The sequence below is a fragment of the Acinonyx jubatus genome, chromosome B1 (genome assembly GCF_027475565.1).
Source record: "Acinonyx jubatus isolate Ajub_Pintada_27869175 chromosome B1, VMU_Ajub_asm_v1.0, whole genome shotgun sequence".
In the NCBI taxonomy this organism is placed as follows: domain Eukaryota; kingdom Metazoa; phylum Chordata; class Mammalia; order Carnivora; family Felidae; genus Acinonyx; species Acinonyx jubatus.
In genome coordinates, this window is record NC_069382.1 from 107,742,659 (window position 1) to 107,764,911 (window position 22,253).

The 22,253-nt window shown below is 36.6% G+C and overlaps 1 protein-coding gene across 50 annotated transcripts in view; it reads right to left on the minus strand.

Annotated features, from left to right (window-relative positions):
• Nucleotides 1–22,253, minus strand: part of ANK2 (ankyrin 2) — a 674,296-nt gene that overhangs the window by 45,486 nt on the left and 606,557 nt on the right. For 14 of the 50 annotated variants that reach the window (XM_027063142.2, XM_053217046.1, XM_027063184.2 and 11 more), the window contains 5 exons: nucleotides 17,696–17,798; nucleotides 16,960–17,063; nucleotides 5,269–5,493; nucleotides 2,495–2,649; nucleotides 43–254 (listed from right to left, as the gene is read on the minus strand). In XM_027063142.2, coding sequence (XP_026918943.1) covers nucleotides 43–254; nucleotides 2,495–2,649; nucleotides 5,269–5,493; nucleotides 16,960–17,063; nucleotides 17,696–17,798 — 799 coding nt within the window. Of the gene's footprint in view, nucleotides 1–42; nucleotides 255–2,494; nucleotides 2,650–3,637; nucleotides 3,737–5,268; nucleotides 5,494–12,408; nucleotides 12,445–16,959; nucleotides 17,064–17,695; nucleotides 17,799–21,680; nucleotides 21,693–22,253 lie in introns of all 50 variants that reach the window. The other 36 variants (XM_053217027.1, XM_053217030.1, XM_053217029.1 and 33 more) reach the window with 7 other exon arrangements.

Below are 22,253 nucleotides of genomic sequence, written 5' to 3' on the forward strand. Positions count from 1 at the left end.
AAAAATCCACGTTAGGTTAACGTGTATCCAACATGGGCCTACCTGTAGGCCTACACGGATCCTCTTGGTTAGCGCCCCCTCTGGGAAGACGGCCTGCACCTGGGGCACCACTGTGCTGCTCAGCACGCCCCCCTCGGGGCCAATCAGGTTGCTGTCCTGTTTGATCCGAGACACCACTGCAAAGTACTGCGGGAAGTCGCGGGTGATGATGCGACAGATCCGTTTCTTTTCTAGGTCTTCCGGGCTATCCAGCACTGAGACAAGAAATGACCCATCTTCATAGAGCAAGGATTTCCATCCAAAAACATTCTAGCAAACTCCTTGGCACAGTTCATAGTAACCAGTATGGCAGCAAGATGCCTTGTTTTAAATAGGAAAATTTAAAAAGCAAGACTACCTATCCTAACACTAGAAAAAAAAATTGCAGTCTCTCAAGACCTATTGGCATTTAGTCTGCACATTTTATTTCTCTGTGGAAACTAGGTCTTTGCAGGGCCCTGGGAAAGGAGAGCATCCAGCTTCAGATACAGTATTGCAGCACTGCCTTTGTAAATGAGGGGTTTTGAGGGCAAACCTGAAATGGAAATGAACCTGTTCTATTCTTGGTTCACGTGAAAGAGAGGAAATTGTTTGTGGACTCCTTTTCTTTGCAAATTTCAAAGTTAGCTCAAATACCAGTTACTGTGGTTTTAAGAAGGAAGATGGCCCTTTCAGTTCTCAAGGCAATAGTGAGGGAATAAAATCTGTCTTGTAAGGGTAAGGTTTGTGTTCGCGTGTTTATTCTAGTGACATGGTTGTCTCTGAAATAGTCAGATACAAAAAAAAATCAGCAATTATGAATTCAGGGTTTCAATATTCTCCTGAAACCATTAACTTACCAAACATATCATCTAGTATTAGGAAGACAGGATAATGGGCTCTTTTTAAATTGCATTAGTATAGCTATATAGGGCAACACCAAACCCAGACTGGTTTAAAATGCTGAAAATTTGCATTAAGGGAATCACTGAATTTTCAGAGATAATGGAAACTTGTTATTTTTAGAAATCATTTGCAATCTATTATAGAGGCAGGAACAGCAATTATGTTTTTCTTGACTATTGAATATAACTAGATAGCAAAAGCCAGAAGTCCCAGGATCTAATCATGGCATCGGAAACTGATACACTGGCAAACACTAGCATATACTTACAAAAGAATGCATTTCCAAGCACAGAGAACAAAAAATACAAAAATCCCATTCTTTGTTTTAAAACAAGCTTCATACACACGTAGAGTATAATAAAAGGACAAGATGCCGATGCTCATCGCAGTGTTAATGACAGGTAAATATCTCAGAAGAAAACATCCTAAACCTAAATGCAGACAAAACAAATGTTTCCAAGGAGCAGAAAACAGCTAAATATTGCATGGAACAAGGTTTATCAGTAAAAATCCTGATCTTTTTGTCTTGTTTGGAAGATACTAACCTCTGCATGTAGAGGACATTGTTTCTTTTTCCATCTACTTCTTAGATAGGGTAAGGCTGGCCCCTTTTCTTAGTCTACCTCAGCAGGATGCAGAAAGAAATATTAAAGTAGCTGCTGTCAGGCTACGCCTCCTATCCGTGAGCCATACCCAAAGCTACACATTACAAATAGCTCTACAGCTGCCTGTCCAGTTCTGTACAAAATTTGGTATGCTCTTGGCACTTGGGCAAAGAATTTGCCCTATTTGTGTGATTACTTAAAGCGGAACACATCTCCTGGATTAGAACTGGCACTCTGTATTTGTGCAAGCTAAGGATGCCAGAGAATTAATCCATTACCTCCGGTAACACGGAACTATTTCAACCTGTGGCAAAATGGCCCAAGCGAGATTTGGGATTTACAGAGCTCAAAGCCCTAATGAAAAAATAAATTCCTTAACTATATGTGTAGGTGTATATATGAGATTCTACCCTGGCTAACTCCCTATTTGAATTAGATGTGGAAGTTTGAGTGAACTTAATTTTCCTCCTTAATAATAGAAAATTCAAAAGAAATCATATTATCCTATAATGCACTGGTTTTGGGTTTATGTAAGTTTTCCAACAAAAAAGCTTAGCACTTTTATCAGTGTCTTAACTATATCTAAATTGTCTTGTTAGGCATTTCAAAAAGTCATGGATTTACTATCCAGTATCAGTTCATTCTGTAATGAAACAACATCTATTCCATCTCATGTTTTAGGTTTGAATAAGGATGGAGATATGCTATATCTCCTTATTAAATGAGATATTTTCTACTGAAAGGATTTGTTTTCCTGAATATAACAGAGGTAAGAGTAGGCAAATTCATTATGCATTCCAACCCCGGAATGTACCGAATACCTGCTGTGGTAAAATAACACAAGGAACACCTATACCCAAACCCACCTCCCATCCCCGCGCCCACATCCCTAGGTCATAAGAAAGAAATATATCATTTGAATGCTTCCACTTTAGAATTCTTTTAAAACCCTCAATATGAAGTACCTTCATCCATGCCATTAAGGATTTCATTCAATTCATCTTCAGTGTATTCGCAGTAATGCTCTTTCCAGCTGTCCCCATTCTCACTGCGGAGGACCACCAGTTCCCTCTCCTTTCCTCGAAGGGCAGCAAAATGAGGAATCTCCACGATCACAGGCCTGACACAGTAAGGCAGAACATTCAGTGTAGACAAGAGCTGGCCAACATTAAGACAAGACCTTGACTCTGTCTGTTGCAAAGTGACCTGGAATTGTTCTCTTTCTTGGGACAGGGGCATAGTAGGCTTTCCTCCGGAACCCATTGGCTAGCAGATGGTCACACAGTAGCATTCTACCTCGGGGGCACCAATCCTTAGGGGCATGCTGCTACCTTAAGCCAAATAATGTTTCCCTGTGAGTGCATGTGGCATTCTGGAACTTCTCCTTTGATAAATGTAAGTATAACACATTTAACCAAAAGAAATGTGCATGCATATCCATGAGGTGTGCCAATCTCCTAAAACAGTTTCTACAAGGTGCAAATGACAAAATGGTTTAAGAAGGAAAATGGCTCATATGTTGCATAATTTGACGTGTTGTAAATGAAAAGATGTCACAAAAGTTAACTACTTGGGAACTAAAGAGACATGCACTCATGTTTTTTGCTTAAATATCTTTCTCATTCAAGGGAACAATAGGCATGTGTACACAGTGTGGCCCTAACTGAGTGCCTCAGTAGATAGCCCAATTGTGTCCCATGCCTATTATATTCAGGATCCAGAACATGCACTGCCCTGATGTTTTCAAGTCGCATTCACTCTCAAAAATTATAGAGGCTTTTGATTTTTCAGTCCAGGTTGCTTTGATACAGACTTCAAATTCATCATAACAACATCGTAACTAGCACATAGTACAACTAGGCAGATCTCATGCTTTAAACGAAAATGAAGGTCACAGCACTTTAAGGGAAAAGATATAAAAACGTCACTCAAAAATAAAAGTCACATACCACAAGGGTCAGAAATGGTCCACTAAAGATAGGTTATACAGAATTTAAATCATAGGGAGGGACATGTCATGGGCACAATGACAAAAAGAGAAATCATATTGCAGAAGAAGGAGAAGAATGGGGGCCAGCAGCCATCAATTTGTTTTAAGTCACTCCTACCCAAGGAATTTGGTTCCAGGAGGCCCCAGCTGAAGGATGCGGCTGACCAAACTTTCTCCCTCATTAAGTGGGGGAGGGGCCGTTGGCAGGTGAAGTTTACTGAGTACATCCAAAGCAGCAGTGAAAGAAAGAACATAAGTAAGCTTCAGGTATTGTTTTCCACAGAACCCCAGCGTCACCAGCTGATCAACAGGGTGAAGTTTGGTTTCACACTGCGTTTGGTTCTGCCCCCTCCATTGGTCACAAAGAGCAAGGAACTGAGACCCAGAGTGTACAATGGAGGCATGTGGAAGGAGACACTGGGTGTTTGATCTGACCCTGTTTAGGTTCACTGCCAGGGCATGAGCCAAAAAATAAACAATGACAAAAAATATATATATATATGCTCCACAGGAAAGACAAAGCTGTTGGGAATATAATAAAAACTCTGACTTCGGGATAGAGGCCAGATGTTTTCATGGATATTCCTCAACAGATGTGAAATTTATTAAAAAGCCTAAAACTACCTGAGCATGAGGGAGGGAAGAGGGCCTGGCACAGAATATGAAAGGGCTCACTGGGGAATTATTTCAACCATACTGGCATTTTCTGATGCAACCCAGAACTTCACAGCCTCCTTCTAAATCTCTGGTCATTTAGGAGGACATGGGAGGTGGTTTCTATAATTGGGAAATACAGACACCCCTTTTCAGGTGTGAACATAATTTGCAGCAACTCATTACTAGTCTGCTCCAAATTACAAGACTTTAGAACGTTCCTTGAGTTCTAAAGCAAACCTTCTCCCCAAAATGACAGTGGCAAAGCAAAGAGTTCGTGATTAATAGGATTTTCTCTCAATTTTTGACAACAACGACTTGACGTGACAAGACTTAAATAAAATTGATTTGTTTCAAAATATTTTGAAACTTGTCCCCCTCCGAAACTTCATCCTTTTGTCAGTTTTCAGGGGCAGCTACTCATCTTTTGGCATATTGTAATACCACTTTAATATAACAGCAGCTGTATAAACAGAAGAAAGAAGAAATGCTCACTTCTGCTCAAAACTGCTAAAATGAGCACGGCAGAAGTTAGTCTTGATTTTGTCATCTTAGGGAAAACTACAACTAAAGAGACTCCCAGTGTAATTTTAAGACTCAAGGTAGCAATTTTGATGACAGAAAAGACAAATCACATAAAGTAAAATTTTGGATATTCTTATATAAAGACAACACTGATTTCCAAAGATAATCGTTCCATTTCATTACTACACAAGAGTTTAAATTTGTGTTTGGAATAGAGTAGTATTTTTCGTTATGATTTGACGAGGTGAGTCTCAGATGAAAAAAAAAAAAAAAGCTACCAATGGCTAAAGCATGACAATTCACATTGGGAGTCTAGTGGTTATGGTAACATCCAAAGAGAAAGGATAATAATTCACCTGAATGTTGAACTCATTAATGCCTTAAAATAAGAGGCATGTAATTGGAGTCAAGCCTGGAGGTGCTACTTCTAATTTAAAAAAAAAAAAATGTCATGGGCCAATCTTCTTTCACGACGTTTTGACGTACCTTTTTCCATTCCATCCTAGTGATTTCATGTAGAGGACACAAGCTCATCCGTGACTAAGTGGGAGGTTTATCAGAAACCCTTACCCAAGGAACTGAGCACCAGAAGGTCCGACTTCGATCAGACGACTGGCCAGGCCTTCTCCTTCCACCATTGGAGGCATTGTCGCCAGTCTATGACGTTTGACAAGACGGCAGGTGACTCGAGTTGGGGCAGTACATTTCCGAGGTGGAATAATGATACGGAGCCCATTGTGTCTGCACCCTCTCATCGCACCACCTCGGGCATCCACCATAAAACTAACCAGGAAACTAAAAATTAAGATAGAAGATTAGCTGTGTTTTGAAATATTGGAACCAGATAAACAAGCTTTGCCAAGTTAATTCTTTCCCGTAAAGCTTTACTCTCATTTCTATTTTTTGGCATGGTGGCAAAATACTTGTCTTTAAAAGTTATTTTACTTTATGCCAGTGCCTTTCTGTTTTGTCATTGTTTTCATTTTTGTATTATTTTGATCTTTATAGAAGAATTCTAATTTTTGTTGACAATACCGATGTTAAATACAAACTATAAATTCAAAATCTGTCCAATTAACTCAGAAAGAAAGTGGGATGAAATTACATAATGAACACTAGTGAGTCTTCTTTTGTTGTAAATGTAAAGACTTCTCCTTTCTAGGTATATCCGTAAAAATCCACATAGTTTACGGATTAAGAGAAAAAAACAAATTGTGGTTTTGGGGTGCCTGGGTGGCTCAGTCAGTTCAGCATCCAACTCTTGATTTCGGCTCAGGTAATGATCTCATGGTTCGTGACTTTGAGCCCCATGTCAGGCTCTGCGCTAACAGCACAGAGCCTGCTTGGGATTCTCTCTCTATGCCCCTCCCCTACATGTTCCCTAAATAAATAAATAAATAAATAAATAAATAAATAAATAAATAAATAAATAAATATCAAATTGCACTTTTTCTAAGTTAATTCAACCTGACTTTTCAAAATTGCATCTTGCCCACCCCACTTTAATTCTATGACCTAAAAAAAAAAAAAAAAAAAAAAAAAAAAAAGATTCACAGGGCTTTTCCCAAGATCAAACCCATGTACATGCATCCTGCTCTAACGTCATCTTACCCAGGATGCAGGTATTTAACTTACTGCATTCTAAAGGAGAAGGAAAAACTAAACGTTTTGGATAGAATGAGTTTACTGGTTCACATGCACTTTTTCAGTTCTTAAGTAGGAATCCCTCTGCCATACCATTGTAACTAAAGCAAAGATGGGGTGGGCGGGAAATAAGATAACAAATCATCTCTACTCTGTGTTTTGAAGTGGGAAACCCTGGGCTCATGCTAATGGGAGAGATCTGTGCATCATGATTTTCCCCAAAGTATAGTAAGCTGTGTATGGAAAATCACAGCTAATAATTTAGAAATGTAAAGGCTCCTATTCCTATTATTTTGCTCCTTGTCTGCCAAATGAGTTGTTCCTGAATAAAAGAACTATAATCCAAGCGATTCTGTTTAAGAGTACCAAGAAAAAGGATTAGTTTTAACCTTGAAGTTGCTTCCTGTGGGATGGTCTTAAAGGATTCTGCTACAGTTTAGTGCGAGTTATTGTCACCCTGATAGTCCTAACACTCATTAAAGTCTTGGAGGTACTTGTTTCATTAAGCAGCAAAAATTACACCAGGCAATCTGAGTGTTGTACACATATACACAAAGACACAAACAATGTGTACACCCTTATACAGATTACATTACTATCCTTCCCAATTTTCATCGCATTTGCAAGACTTTATATACCAAAACAAAAAAAGGAAAGCAACATACAGGTGTATTATGGATCTATTTAGAGCTTAACAAGCACAGAACTACATCAGATTCACCGTATCTAGATATCACATCCATGATGACACTTAAAACATTTGAAAGGTATTTCATTGAAGGATAGAAACACAATACATTGATGTTATTTTTAGACAAGTGATGGAAATATGTTAGCATGTTCCTCATAGCAGAACACAGAACTCATTAAGCATGCTATTAAACAGAAATCCTGTTGCTAGTAATAAAAATGGATGTGAGGGAGCCTGGAGTGCCTGTCTGAAGCACATCATGCAGGACGAGACCACAAGAACTGTCACTGTCCTTCTCACATGCAGGAGCCAGCCTAGAACTACCCCTCACACCCAACCCCCTAAGTTTTTAGTATAGGGCAAAAACTGAGTAGCGTAATCAATTGTTCAGTACTCAAGAATAGATGTTTCTGGGTTTTATCAAAACAAAATGAAAAAAAAATGTTGGCTGCTGTTCTTACTACTTGTCTAAGTATGAATTCTTAAAAATAATTATTTTCTATTTGTTTCTTACAATGTTCTATAGCTCAAAAGGATGTAAAACTGGTAACACTTCAGGGCACCTAGGTGGCTCACTCAGTTAAGTGTCTGACTCTTGATTTGGGCTCAGGTCATGACCTCACAGTCCTGGGATCAGGCCCCATACTGGGCTCTGCACTGACAGTGTGGAGCCTGCTTAGAGTCTCTGTCTGCCTCTCTCTCTACACCTCCCCCACTTGTGCTCACTCTCTCTCTCTCAAAATAAACATTTTCTTTAAAAGTTAAAGAAAAACTGGTGACACTTCTAGATGAATACAAAAGTTTCTTCTCCATATTATTTTTATTTGACAATGATATTTATGTCAATTTTTATAAAAACGAGGCAACACTAAGTTTCAACTAGTAGCTGAAATATTCCAAATGTTCCAAATGCATTGCAATATTTCTGACTTTCTCTAACTTCTTTAAATTTTTTCATCTTTTGATTACTGTCACCATTGAACAATAGAACAGGGACTCAAACCCATAAGAACTTATTAGAATATATCCACTTAATATTATCAGTCTTGAATATTATTTGTACCTATAAAGCCATTTAGGGAATTTCCACCTCATGTTATATGCTATTGTGTTTCCCCTGTATGTATTTCAGTGATGACTTAGGACCTACAAGATGTCCCTATCTAGAAAAACATGTTAAATATCTTCTGGTGGTACATCTTCTAAAAAAGTGAATTGAAGTAGCTATGTTCTTAGCGGCAATGTTTCCATAACAACGTTTGATTACTTTGTCTGATTTTGTGTCATTGACTGTTCCTTTTGAAATCTTCTTTTGTTCTATTTACTCCATAATTTCCATTCCCATGCATGAGAAGCATGCAATGTTTGTTTCCCTCCTACTGAGTGCCAGGTGCCCTGCTTGGAACTGAGGATACTGGTAGTAAAAATACAGTTGCTCCTGCCAAGATGCTCATAGTCTAAGCCCCAGGTTTCACATGATGGTTTTGCTTACTCAGAATCACTTAGTTTCCTGGTCAATAAGAAGTGAATTATAACCACATACAGGAGCCATGTAAGTACCATATTGGGCGTGACCTTGCTCCTCCTATTTCTTCCTGTGTTCTCCCAATGCCTAGAACAATGTAGATGGAGCACATAGGTCATCAATAACTAATGGTTGAATGAGTGAATGGAAGAATGAAAAGAGCAAGTTGTAAGGACTTGTATATATTTATATCTAATAGAGAGAAAAGGCAGCAAAAGTGAAGGTAATTCAATTATTTGGTCTCTGGACAACCAATCCAGTCAGAACTCATTCAAATTACTACACCCAGATATTTCAGCTCATAAAATAGCAAAATAGTTGGGAAGGACTATACTCAATGTTAAATATTCTTCTATAGGCCTTTTCCTGCCCCCAAATAAGAGACTTCATATATTTATTTCCCTTGGTAGATGATTAGGAGAAAATGGGAGTAACCAAAAATCAAGAGTTTGAATATAACAAAGTCAACGATTTTATTAGGAGTGAAAATTTCATGAAGACAGACCAAAGATTGGGAAATCAAAATAAAAGAACTTAAAGGCTAAAGCTGCAAGTAGATAAATTTAAGTTTATATAGATCTGGGAAGTAATACTTAAGTACTGCACCCAACCAAAGCAAATTGGGGAAATTAAAGCGTCAATATGCATAATTCAGAGAAAAGAAAAATAACATTTCCAGAGAAAACAAGCCTTTGTGTCTTTCTCAACTAACTAAAGGAAGTAGCAAGACTAACCTAAAATGACAAGCTCTGGGGAGGGAATTGTCTTTTGCCAGAGAGCTAGGGAGGGGGCTTTCCAGGAGGGGAAGAGGGAAAGGGAAGGCAGGAGGGGGAGAGAGACAGAGGCAGGAGAATTGAGAAGAAAGCAAAACAGAAAGAGGTCAAGAGAGAAACGGAAAGAAGAGAAGACATGAAAGAACTAAACAGTAGTAGTCAGAATGAATAAAAAGGTGTATAAATTCAGCAAGAAAAAAGTCTGCAGAACTTACTCTATAGTCTACAGACTCAAATAACATAACTGTGGAATACCCACTAATAAAAAAGCCGAATATGCAGAATTGTATACTAAAAGAAGTCTTTTCTTCAAATGAGAGGGAATAAGAGAAATACTAATTCAAGTGCCAATGAAAAGTCTTTTAGATAAAACATGCTCGTTAATCCCAACAATTTCTAATATAAAATTGGGTAAGCATTTGAACACTTATATTAAAAATACCAGAATACCAAAAGGTTTCACTATTCGGATAGGTAGTAGAGTTAGTAAAGCTATTCTGCAGAGTAAAAAACAGACTGTAAGAGACCATGCACTTTTTTTTTGTACCACAGGAAAAAGTGAAAACCTGGAAGGTATGAGTCATGAGATGAATCAGCTCACATACTAGAGTTAATTAAATAAATAGGATTTTCTCATATTTTCAGGAGATTAAAAATGGGATAATACTGTAAACATTTGGAAGTAAAAGGAACAGAAGTAAAAACATATAACTGAATATGTACAGAGGAGATGGTATATGGACTGAAGCTCAGCCCTGCTGTTTGTGAACTTTAAGACTGAAGCCTTGTTGTGAGGCACCTGGGAGGCTCAGTCAGTTAAGTGTCCCACTTTGGCTCAGGTCATGATCTTGCAGTTTGTGGGTTCGAGCCCCACGTGGGCTCTGTACTGACAGCTCAGAGCCTGGAGCCTGCTTCGGATTCTGTGTCTCCCCTCTCTCTGTCCCTCTCCCGTTCTCTCTCTCTCTTTCTCTCTCTCAAAAATAAATATTAAAAAAAAAATACTTAAGCTTTGTCTCAATGAGGGAGAATCGTATTACCACCGAGGGTGTAGCATGGATTAAATCATGTGTGGGTAAAGCATTTAGAAGTCAGTAAAGGCGTGTTGCCATCCTTTTCCATTCCCTACACCCATATGATTTTGTGTATTTCGAATGTCATAAAAACTACAGTGCAATATAATGCAACACCTAAGAAACAGAGAAACTAACTTTTATCAGATATTTAAAATAAACATGGAAACTTGCTAAAGCAGTTTAATACAATGGTGGAGTTTTTATTAGTTTATGAACTTCACCGTTTAAGTAAGCTATTATCACAGGGCACAAGATAATGGAGCAAGTACATTGCTCTTTCCTGGATCTATATGTCATCTATCATTAAATCTATCTCTGTTTGAATTACTGCTGTAACCATGGCCCTCAAGTTTCTCATCCACAAAATGAGAGAATTCGGCTAAATAAACTCTAAAGTGAGCTGGTGTTAAAATTCTATGTACCATTTCCTGTTAACTAAAGTTTGGAAACCTACTGAAATGTTTCACGTCAGATGCTCTGTAAGAATTTTTATTGGGAAAATAAACTGCTTTTACTGCAAGAAATATAGATTATTTCGTTGTATGCTTAAAACAGGCAACGAACAGTTTTGGAGAAAATGTGTACGCACATTCCACTGAACACTCACTGAAGACTGTACAGACAAAATTTATCACAGAATATACTCAGCTTCAAGTGCATATCTTACTCTCCAAATGAAATTCAGCAATCATGCAAAACAGAAAGTCTTTCTGAAGTTTTCTAAATTGTGAGATACAGTGTTATCACAATTTAAAAAGAATAAAAGCAAAAGCAGTCCACCATTATTATGCAGATGATTTGCCTGCAAATACACAATTTGATTAGCTAAACAGGTACATGCTTCAGAGGAGGCAGCAGAAAACAATGACTCTGGTCTTTTGAGGACTACATCCTCCACCCCAAAAGTTACTAATCCTTAGGTTCACTTTTAATTCATCCAGGGGTGGGGACAGGGAATTAACAGCATTCAGAGTTAGTTACTGGGTGAAAATAGGAAAAAAAAAAGTCATCAGGGTGCTTCAGTGATCCACATATACATAGCAAGAGGGCCTTAAATTAAATCTGATGTCTGGGGTTATGGGAGAAAACAGTATCGTGAGCTCTTTCTCCTCTCTAACTTCCTTAATTCCTTCCTACTTCTCCAAATTCCATAGGCTGAAAAACTGGTGGAAAATCGCTTTGAAAACAAATTGGCTCCAATTTGTAAAAAATCCCCAATTATTTATCACTCACAATGTTCAAATGTAGAAACAGAATATTTACTGTGTGTTTCAGAAAAAGTAAAAGGATGGATTTGAAATTTTGAATTCCAAAATTGGAAAATAAACTGTCTTATTTGTAGACAAGCTGTGGTATCATGGTGAATTACTGTACAATAAAAATACTATAATCAGTAGTCTAATAAGAACCTTTAAAAATAACTTTATTGAAATAATGAAGAATAGATATTTTTAGAAAACTGGCTAGAATCATTCTATAGCACAATTTCCAAAATATCAAAAGGTTGCACTTAAAGCAGTACTAGCAAAGAAATGCCCTATTAATAAATCTTCAGACTTTGGTTCGCCTAGAATATAGTTAAAAAAAAAAAAAAAACCCTGCTAAGTGACACTTAAAATCATAACCTACAATATAACTAAAATAGCTCAACCAATTTGCATAAAAGCTGAAAATAACATTCTTCAGCTCTATGTAGCACTTTTTCTCACCAAAGAAGTAGAGATGTGGAGACTCAGGTCCAAAACAGGCTCTCACAGTAGCTCTACATTAATTGTGGTGCAACCCCACCTACTTTCCAAAGGAAAAAAAAAATACCCACTTTCCTTTCACCACAGAGAAAGAGAATTCAGAAATGACCACAATTTGGAGAATATAAATCTCTCTCTCTCTGGCTAGGTATCTTCACACTAAAGCATCCTGAGATGGGGTATATGCAGAAGGAGATGGTGAAAGGGGGAGAGGAGGAGGCAACATGTTCAGAGAAGGAATTATGCAGAAGTTCACCTGCTGTTGTCACGATCAAGACATGGAGAGATGCGGCTGCAACAGAATAGATACTTTAGCACAGAGAAGGAATGGATAAAGTGAAATATAAAGAAGGAAATCAGAAGTGACTTTCATCCGAAATATATTACTTATACACCAATACAGTATTCACTGAAAAAAGATGGAAATACAAATGAAATATAGCTCTATGCAAATGCGGAGAGAAGAGCAAGGTATGGGGGTTCGCAGTGACTCCCAGTTCAGGGAACTGGGGATGTGATAAAATCACTGGATTTGGATTTGTAGCCTTATTCAACACTGGCTGGGGGAAGGTCATGTAACAAAGTCTGAGTGTCCCAGGGAAGTTGCCAAATACCAAGGGGCACTGTAATAAAAATCACAGTCTTTGATTTGATGGACATAGTCTCCAAACTTTTCAGTCATACTTTTAATACTTTCAAAATAATGGTAATGCCCTTTTGGTCTTCTTCCAAAGAAATGCAAGCAGAAAAGGCACAATTTAAATAGCTTCAATGACAAACAGTAGCATCAACTATAAGGTAGAGCAGGTAACATTAATTACCTACTAGCAGGTGACAAAAAACTATGCTTTTTTCAAGATTTCATTCCCTGATTTGTGGTTTACTGTTCTCACTGGCCACACTGTCTAATCCCATTTTCTAGTCCTTTCATGCCTCTTCACCCTGAGTCTGCTTTTCCACAAAACCCTCCGTAAGTTTTCATATGATTCACTTGTGTTTTCAACACTTGACAATATACAAAGGGATACATGTTTAATGGACCAGAAATCCAGCCTTACAAAACAGTTGTTCTGCCACTCAGAAAATAGTTGTCTTCATCCAAAAGAATTTACCCTCATGTACCTTAAGAAACTGGGTTGTCTGAAATACATAAACAACTAAGTTAACTGCTATAGGAATTTGATAAATATTGTCAAATGAGAAACAGTCTTGATTTCCTTGCCTTTCTAATGTCACCTTCCACTATTTGAGCTAATTACCTTCATAAGTGTTTTTGTTGACTTTTTTTTAGAGTAGTTTTAGATTCACAGCAAAATTGTCACCATGTTTTAATGAAAAAGGAGTCCTTTAAAAGATCACTCTCTTATAGGTTTGTAGCTCCTGTAATATATTTGAGCATAACATCACGAAGTGGCATTTAATTGTTGGCATCGGCTGTCATTTAAGGACTATAAAAATAATACCACTGAAATAACATTTAAAATGAATCACAAAACTATTACTAGAAACTGTGCCTTATTTGTTAATTCATTATGCACTTATGAAATGGAGGAGAATTAAAAACTTCAAATTCTTTGCCCAAGCTTATGTTGGTATACTCATGACTGGTCTTGCTAGAAATGACTGTTTAGATTGTGAATCAGTAACACGATCCAAAGAACAGCAACAAAAATATTACTGTCAGCCTTTCTTTCGCCAGATATTGGCTGTATATACTGGGTGCAGATTTTTTTTTAAGCACTGATACCTACTCTTTTGTACTCATGGACATTAGTCATTGGAAAAATAGAGCAGAGGTTAAAGAAAATTACTAATACTACTTTTGGTAGAAAGTGTGTCTTCTATTAATCTAAAAGCCCTTTATGGAATCAAATAGAACATTATACATAAAATTAGAGGCATATGCAAAAAAACGCTGACTTTATTATCCCCTTTATCTAAAAATCAACTATTCCTTACATTTTGGGCAGATTTGGAAGTGACTTAAGAATTCTCCCTATCAATTAAAAACTTAGTTCCCTAAAAACTATATAAAAATGACTACATGGGTGCCTGGTGTATAATGAACAAAATGAAAAAGAGAAATTATAGATGATATGATATAATGAATGTTATTCATATCCTTTAATATCATGGTAGCTTTCAAATACCATGACACTCAAAATCCTTGTGTTCAGTGTAATTACTCATCCCATTAGAGTCATCTGTGGCATTGCATTCAAATTCTAGAGACCTCACTAGATATTACCTAATAAAAATAACAAGCCAAATATTACCATTATGAATTATACTAGAGTGGTATTGTCACTTAAAGTATTCTGAATACATTCTGCTTAACTTATTTGAAATCTGTGAAGGATTTAGAAGGTGTATGTGAGGGTTATATAAATACTAATAGCTATAATTTATTGAGTACGTATTCTTTCAAGGCAAAATGCTAATTATTTAAGAGGCATGGAATCCATAAAGCTCCCTTATGGGATCCATAATATAACACTCCATCTTATAAACTGAAACTTATAGATAAATTATGTAAATAGATATTTTACATAACTTGCCCAGTGTCCTTGCCCAGTGTCAGGGCTGGGAACTGAATTCTGATTGGTCTGACTCCAAAGCACACTTTGGTTAGTGTCTGAATAACCAACATGTTATCTGCCTTCCACTGATTGTCTTCCAACTTCAAAAACAACAGAGAGGTGTGTTTCTTAAAAGTAGAGGTTAGATCTTACTTATCTATTTTCCTTAGTGCCTGACACAAGGTTTAGTACTTTGTAGAACTCAGCAATGTGTGAAGAATAAATAAGTGAATGGAAGGGATAAAAAAACATTTGAGAGAACTAGGTATATGTTAATTACCTAGATCTCCCTGGTAATCAAAGCTTTATTAGGCAAAGTTGTTCCTTTCTAACAGTTTATATATAAAACAGACATATTTGGACTACTGGTGCTGGTAGAAAATGCCAATGCTAAGACCCCAACAACAGAGATTTAAATGTAATTAGTTTGAGTTGGGGGCCTGGGTATCAGTATTTTTTAAAGCTCTGAGGGGATTCTAATGTACAGCCAGCGTTGAAAATTGTTTAGAATCAATGATCATGTTTGAAGTTTATAGAAAAATTGGCTTATTACAGACCAAGAGTTTAAACATACTTATCTTAATAAGTGGTTAATGTTTAACCAGTGGATGATCTTGTTTCATCATAAGTAATTAACTAGAATTACTTATGGCATGTTTCTAGTTTTATACAACTGGTGTGTATATTGATGTACTTAAGCTGAATAGTTTATTGCCCTTCAGTAGTTAAAAGGTTTAAGGAATTCCTTTTTTAAAGTAAATTATTTATTCTGAAAACTGAAGTACTACCATAACACTTTGACTCCTGTAAATTCAGCTATTGATATTTAATCACACTTTGCCTAAAATAATCTTGTCACTTTGTAGGCTGGTATAGACTTCAAATATTTTATTGGGATTTCTAGATTCTGATCTATTGTCCTTCAGTACTCTAGGTCCAAGACTCTTTTCCTCCTTAGCATTGTTGAGAAATCTGGTAGAAGAATGTAATGTTACATCTTTAGAATAATGATAGCTGTCAGACTTTAATTATCTCTTTTACACATAAAAAAAGTTAGTAAATTTGGATGATGTTTAACTTGGTTTTTATTCACTTGAAATAAATCTTGTATCAGGAACTGCCTTTTACTTATTTAAAAAGGAAAAGAATATTATGATTATTTTCAATATCTATGTAACTAGTTTTAAATTCTATGAGCCTGTAGTAGAAAATTAGACTACAAGATCCCAAATTTTTAACTACAGTATCTTCGAATGCTTTTCTGAAAGGAGAATATTTTAGAATAATAAAAATAAGAAAGGATCCACCACTCAAAATAGTTCCAGGGATTATGGATAAGGAGTTTGGGATAATAATTTATATTAAAGTATTGCACGGATAAAATACAAGTGAGGCTTCTTTAAATGAAAATGGAAATGATTAAATGAAAAATATTTTTAAAGCTTTTATGTAGTTATAAAATTACTATACAAATTGAAACTACCAAAATGTAAGGGAATAATCTTTTGCAAAGAGTGAAACAATTTAAAACTCCTTAAGCAAATTATTTTCTGCATAACTGAATTCTTACATCTTACGAACATCTTTAAGTATGTTCAAAATTATTAACTCTAAGTAATCCTACTTTTTAACGGGTTTATACAAAGAGGCAGCATTTCATGCATAATGACTTATATATTATCTGGATAACTTTTAGAAGGTGACTGAGAACCTGACAGGTTGCATTAAAATTTCCCTTTTTGGTACACCCCTACTTCAAACAGTATATGAACTCTTCTATCTGTGTGATTCAAACGTCTGTAAACATTATTTTAAACGCGTGAATATGTGAGGAAAGGCATTTATTAAACTAGTCCGTTAACCTTAGAAAAACAGAACTTTCTAGAAAGCAAGTGATCCTGTCCCTCTTTTTAAAGATATCTTGCAGACAAAATGTGAACAGTAAGGAGGCCACTGGTATATTCTGGTTAGTTAGCAAGCTCTCTGACGCAATTCTACTAGTTATTTTAAAACAACAGTCAGTTTTTCTATGCTGAATTCAACTCTTTGGGCAGGTTTGTTTGTGTAGATCAAGTCCATGTTGGATAAAGCAATGTTATTTACAAGTTTAAACAAAGGTCACTTCCCCTGTAAGCTAGCCATCAGCTAAAGCTACTGGACAAAGCTGTTATTTTCAAGCTCATCTCTTTTTACCTCTCGATCTGGATACATAATATTGATTTACTCACCCTGAATGAATAGGGCTGGAAGAAAGAGCCACGTTGTCTAAGTTCTCAGTGCCCCAGCTGAGACGATAAGAATTCCTTTCTGCTTCCTTGGCTAGAGTTGACACCTAAATACAAAGAACACGGGATTTAACAAAAATACTTTCTTCCAAGTGAATAAAATATAATGAACTCTAGAAAGTATCACAGGAAAGTGGTATTACCACCTTTTCATTTAAAAATATAAGACAAGTCATTTAAAATGCATGTTTTATAATGCATTCCCATTTAAATTACACTGTTAACATAAGACCACATTTGTGAAATTGTCTTTAAAGATAGGTATTCCCATCTATTTCTCTATACCCAACCAGCCAAAACTGATAAAATCACATCTAAGATTAAAATATTCCATAATTGCCTCTCCCTGTTTTCTGGGAACTGAAAACAATTTTAAATATAAGGTAAATATAATATCTTTACCTGTACCTTTCATTTTATACCTTAAATGCATCCTATCTCACTTTTCCCTTTAACAGATATTTTATAAAGAAATCGATTTAATGTATAATTTCCACAGAAGAATTAACATGCAGCATATCACTTTGGAAAAGTCCTCAGACTCTTATCCTAGCTTGTCAACCACATTAAAAGGATTTTCTTTACACAAAAAAAAAAACTTTCTCTGGACATCTTCAGCAACCAGTAATGTTCAAAAGCTCTCCAGAAAGTTGAAACGTCAAAGTAAAAAGTCACGTACCTGGTGACTGGGGATGACAACCGTGTCGTCAATCATGGCACTGTCCCTCAGGTAAGAGGCATGGCTCAGGGTGTGAGACCTGTCGGAACTGAAGGATCGAAGGCTGGTAGGTTGGCAGGAGGCCATGGTCATGTACCAACAGCAGTGGCAGGGTTGGGAGGATGGAAGGATGAGCCGAGCAGGAGAGTGAAAAAAGCCTGCTATTAGCTAACAGTGCAACTTCCAGGGGGACATTAATCGCAACCATGGGAGAAGGAAACCCAGGTCTCTGTGTTGCCCTACCTTTCTGTCCAACAACTAAACTAACACATCTTTTGACTGGTTCCTACCACTCAATGGCAAGGGCACAAGGGAATCCAGAAGTGAAAATTTGATCCTTCTAATCTGATTTATTTTCCTCCCAGAAGTGTTTGAAACCAGCCACTGTAGTTTACTTACTGCCAGGACAAGAAATTCACACAGGAAATAATGCCAGAATAGGTTGCTTAAATCTGTGTTAAATGTTAATCTCCCTGCAACTAAGAAAAATATTGGGGGTGGGGGCGGGGAATAGACCACCCTCAGAGAGAACAAAATGAAAGCACAGGTTTCATTTTCTCTCATTTTTCCATTCTCTCCATGCTTCATTCTCCTCCTCTCCAACTGTGAATGACTCAACACTGGTGCACTCCCCTGGAAGGTACAGAGTGAAATGAACTGTGACCAGATGCATGCTTCCTGCGGAAGTGGAGTTCCTCTTGTTTGTCTCTGGTGTCTCCAACAATGCTATTTCAAAGGGCAGCATTGTTCCCTTTGCATGTCCTCTGTGTGGTGAGTGAAGCACCAAAGAGTGCCGGTTGCTGTGGCGATGAGATGCAAGAGCACAAGAAACCGTTTCTAAGCACCAACCAGAACACAGACACATCTGCCAGCACAAAAACAAACTGCCAGTGGACACAACCGAAAAATGAGGCTTGCTTTCAAAATGGGATTTAGGCCTTGATAATTGATGCTGTATATTTTTGATAAATCTGAATTTCAACTTCGGAATGATATACGCAAATGTGACGGGTGAAATTTCACATTTGCATAAGTGCAATTCATTCCTTCCTAATCAATTTGCACAATCAAATGACACATAGATTGAGATCTCATATAAGCTCATATACTTTACACGTGTTAGTCTAAGAATTAAATAATCTGTATTCAAAACATTAGCCCAAAGCCCATAGGGAAAAATAGAGATGTGCAAGCTTTCACAATATTTATAGAAGCAAAGTTTCATTTACTTTCAGCTAGTAGGCATTTGGCCAGTGAAGCACTGTAGAATTATGGACTAAATGTCAGGTTAGCATATTTCTGAGCAAAAGCTATTTTCATTTTGCAAATATACCTATTTCTGTAAGCCTTATAACTGTCATTTTTATGAAGTGCCAATATAGCCAACTTCAATTATCTTTGAGGAAATCATCATTTGGTAGATAATTCATAGGAAGTTAGGGCCTTCACCCTCTTATCCTGCTGTAGGTTTTATGCCCCTAAAATAGACCTGGAATATCAGAGGGTAAAGTGACGTGAAGCAAAGCAGCTGATTGTCGGATCCTATATAAATGTGTGTTTATAATACAAAGAAATCTAATTTGGGAATTCACTATTTTGTGTTGTATAGGCTCTCGAAGCTTCAGGCTCCAGACATAGCAAAGTCAGGAGCAGCCCAGACACCTTAGTGAGCCCATCCATAGGGGTTTTAGTCCTGGCAGCTGATATTGGGGCTGGTTTTACAGTTGTGCAGTTGGGATTTCGATGGTGCACTTCACAAACAGGCTGCAGGCTACTATGATTAACTTTGGCCTAACCTTGAATTTGAAGATGAAAAGAGATTAAATTATTGGGGGAAAGGATCTGTAATCTCAGCAAAAGCTCGTCTCAACTGCTGGGTAAATTTTTTTTTCCCTGCTTTAAATCATGAAGATAGCTAAGATCCACTTGTATATGTTTTGTACCAGGCAGCAAGAGATACGTAGGTCTTAATTCTATTTTGCTTTATTTTGTTTTGAATTTGGCCAAGAGAAGGGAAAAAGGAGGTGTGAAGGATCAGCTTCCTGAAATGATAGGTCTGTCTATAGGGTCAACCATCTTCCCCTGTCAGGTTCTTACCCGGCTCAGATTTGTTGATTACATTAGCTCTATCCATGGCTTTAGAATTCAGAGCTCCAAGTTGTAACTTTACACATGTAAATGTGCTAGATCTATATGAATGAATAGTGCAAAAGGAGCAAGAGGCATTGAGGTACAGGATTAGACATGCCTGCTCACAACAGCGAGTAGAGACTCTGGCAATAGGTAGAATTGACTCCTAAACGCGACACTGGAATAGCGGAAACACAGGTCTCAAAGAGAAAGTGGAAATTTAGCTTGGATGGGAACAAACTGGCAATAAAGGTACATGGAATAAGACCTAGTGGCATAACTGCCATCACTATAAAGGTCTGAACTTTGAAAGAAGGCAGTTGGGTCTCAATTGCCACACTCAGGGTGATCCTACAACTCGGTGGATGTCTGTCTGCTTGGGAATGAAGTCTTAACTCATTTGGCTGCAAGCACAGAGCTGCATTTTGCAATCTATGCATCAGTAATAATAAAGGTGGATTGTTTTGATATCTACTTGATACCTGGGTCTATCTCTTAACTGGTTTGAATCAGAGGGCCAAAAGAGTACTGGTGTTTTTTGTTTTGTTTTGTTTATCTTTCCTAAAGCCTCAACAGAAAAGAAATACAGAAGGAGAAAGAAAAAAACAAAAAAGATACAGTTGACTTACAACCAAAAATGAGATTAGGGTAGAGAGAGAAAAATATTAGCATATGGAAACAGAGAGTAAGAAAAGTTGGAGAGACAGAGGGAGGGAGAATGAATGAGAACGAGGCCCAAATATCTCTATGATTTTATTCTGTCTTATTGTTTGCTGCCTTCTAAAATGCTAACTGGGTATTCAATCAACGTTTATAGTTTCTAACTGCTCTTGTCTCTGATATATAGAATTTACTTAAATAAATAAAATTAGAATATTCCAACAGTGGAGAAATTATTCTAGTGAAATAATGACCAGCACAAATGTCTGGAATAATTCAAGTCTCTACCCTGACTGAAAACATTACAAACAGGTTTAAATGTTTTACAATTCATTTTTGTCATAAACTCAGAGATCATGCCATTCAGTTAATAAGGTCAAAATAACACGTATCCATAGAAGTGTGAATTTTTACTTGCTGTTCAGCTAGGGATTGTGCCAAAAGTTCTGTTATGGTCTTAAAATTATACTTTTTTCCACTATAGTAAACTACTTTATGGACACAATAGGTAGTATCAAAGTCTGTAATTTCACTGAAAAATGTAATAATTACTATCTTAGTAAGCTGTACTATTAGTCAATTAATGAAGTTTTTCAACCCTACTGAACAAGTGAATATCCAAAAATGTTTATGCTTTATGTGCTTTATTGTCTGTAAAAGCTTCTGTGGTTCATTGTTACTTAGTGTTTTACATTAAATTTAAATGGCATTTTTAATTTAAAACAATAATACTATGGACACAACATCTAATCAGAATTTGGATATATTTTTAGGAATGTACATTAAATTGTACTTATTTTTGTTCTCCTGCATCCAGGTACATTTTAGGCATCAGAATCGTTTTTCTACCATTTTCAACTACACACAAGGCTGACTAGGTTCCTTTGGAGAAGCCATGCTAATGTTTTATCAGCCACAAGGTGGAGCTGTGATGTTACCACAAAATCATACCAGGGGCATGTCATAGACTTTTATTCCAGTAATATATTTACCCTTGTAGCTTAGTTATTCAATACATCAAAATTCTAATTTGAGAATAAATCCATAATTCTAGAATATAAGCACCCCTTGCCCACACACACACACACACGAAAAGTGAGCAAGGAAATGTGGATGTATCCAGGAGGATCATGTTTTCATGCTATTTAATACCTACCTGGGCATGGTACTATTGAAAGCATACCAAATAAATAATGAAAAGTAAAAATGGTTACAAAAAAAAAAAAAAAAAAAGAAAGAAAATTTCCACTTAACTGCCTAAGCAAAATTAAAAAAACAAAATCAGTGAAACAAGAATTCCATGAAAATGAGATGTTGCCTGTAATTCCATGTTGGAGATCATGAATACAATCTGGGGTCCCATAAATGCAAGTGTGGACCTAGAGAACTGACCATGACGTATTCATTTTATTGCCTCATCTTAAATGCTGATAAGTGTTCAGTTTAAGAGGAATCATTAAACCTTTGACCCCTGTTTTATACATAGTATTGTTCCAAATTTTTCTTAACCTGGTACTTTCAAAGAAAGAAAAAGAATCAGATTAAGAATTTATTCTTAGTAAAATAGAACAGGCTTAAAATAAAGGTTTTTTTTTCCTCTGACAGTGATATGATTATGTATAGATTATTATGAATCTGTGCAAAGCCATAAACATTTTATTTTTTTTTGAAATCTCAAGTCTTTTATTAAGAAACTTCAGATTGTGATGTCCCAATCTACCAGGATGTC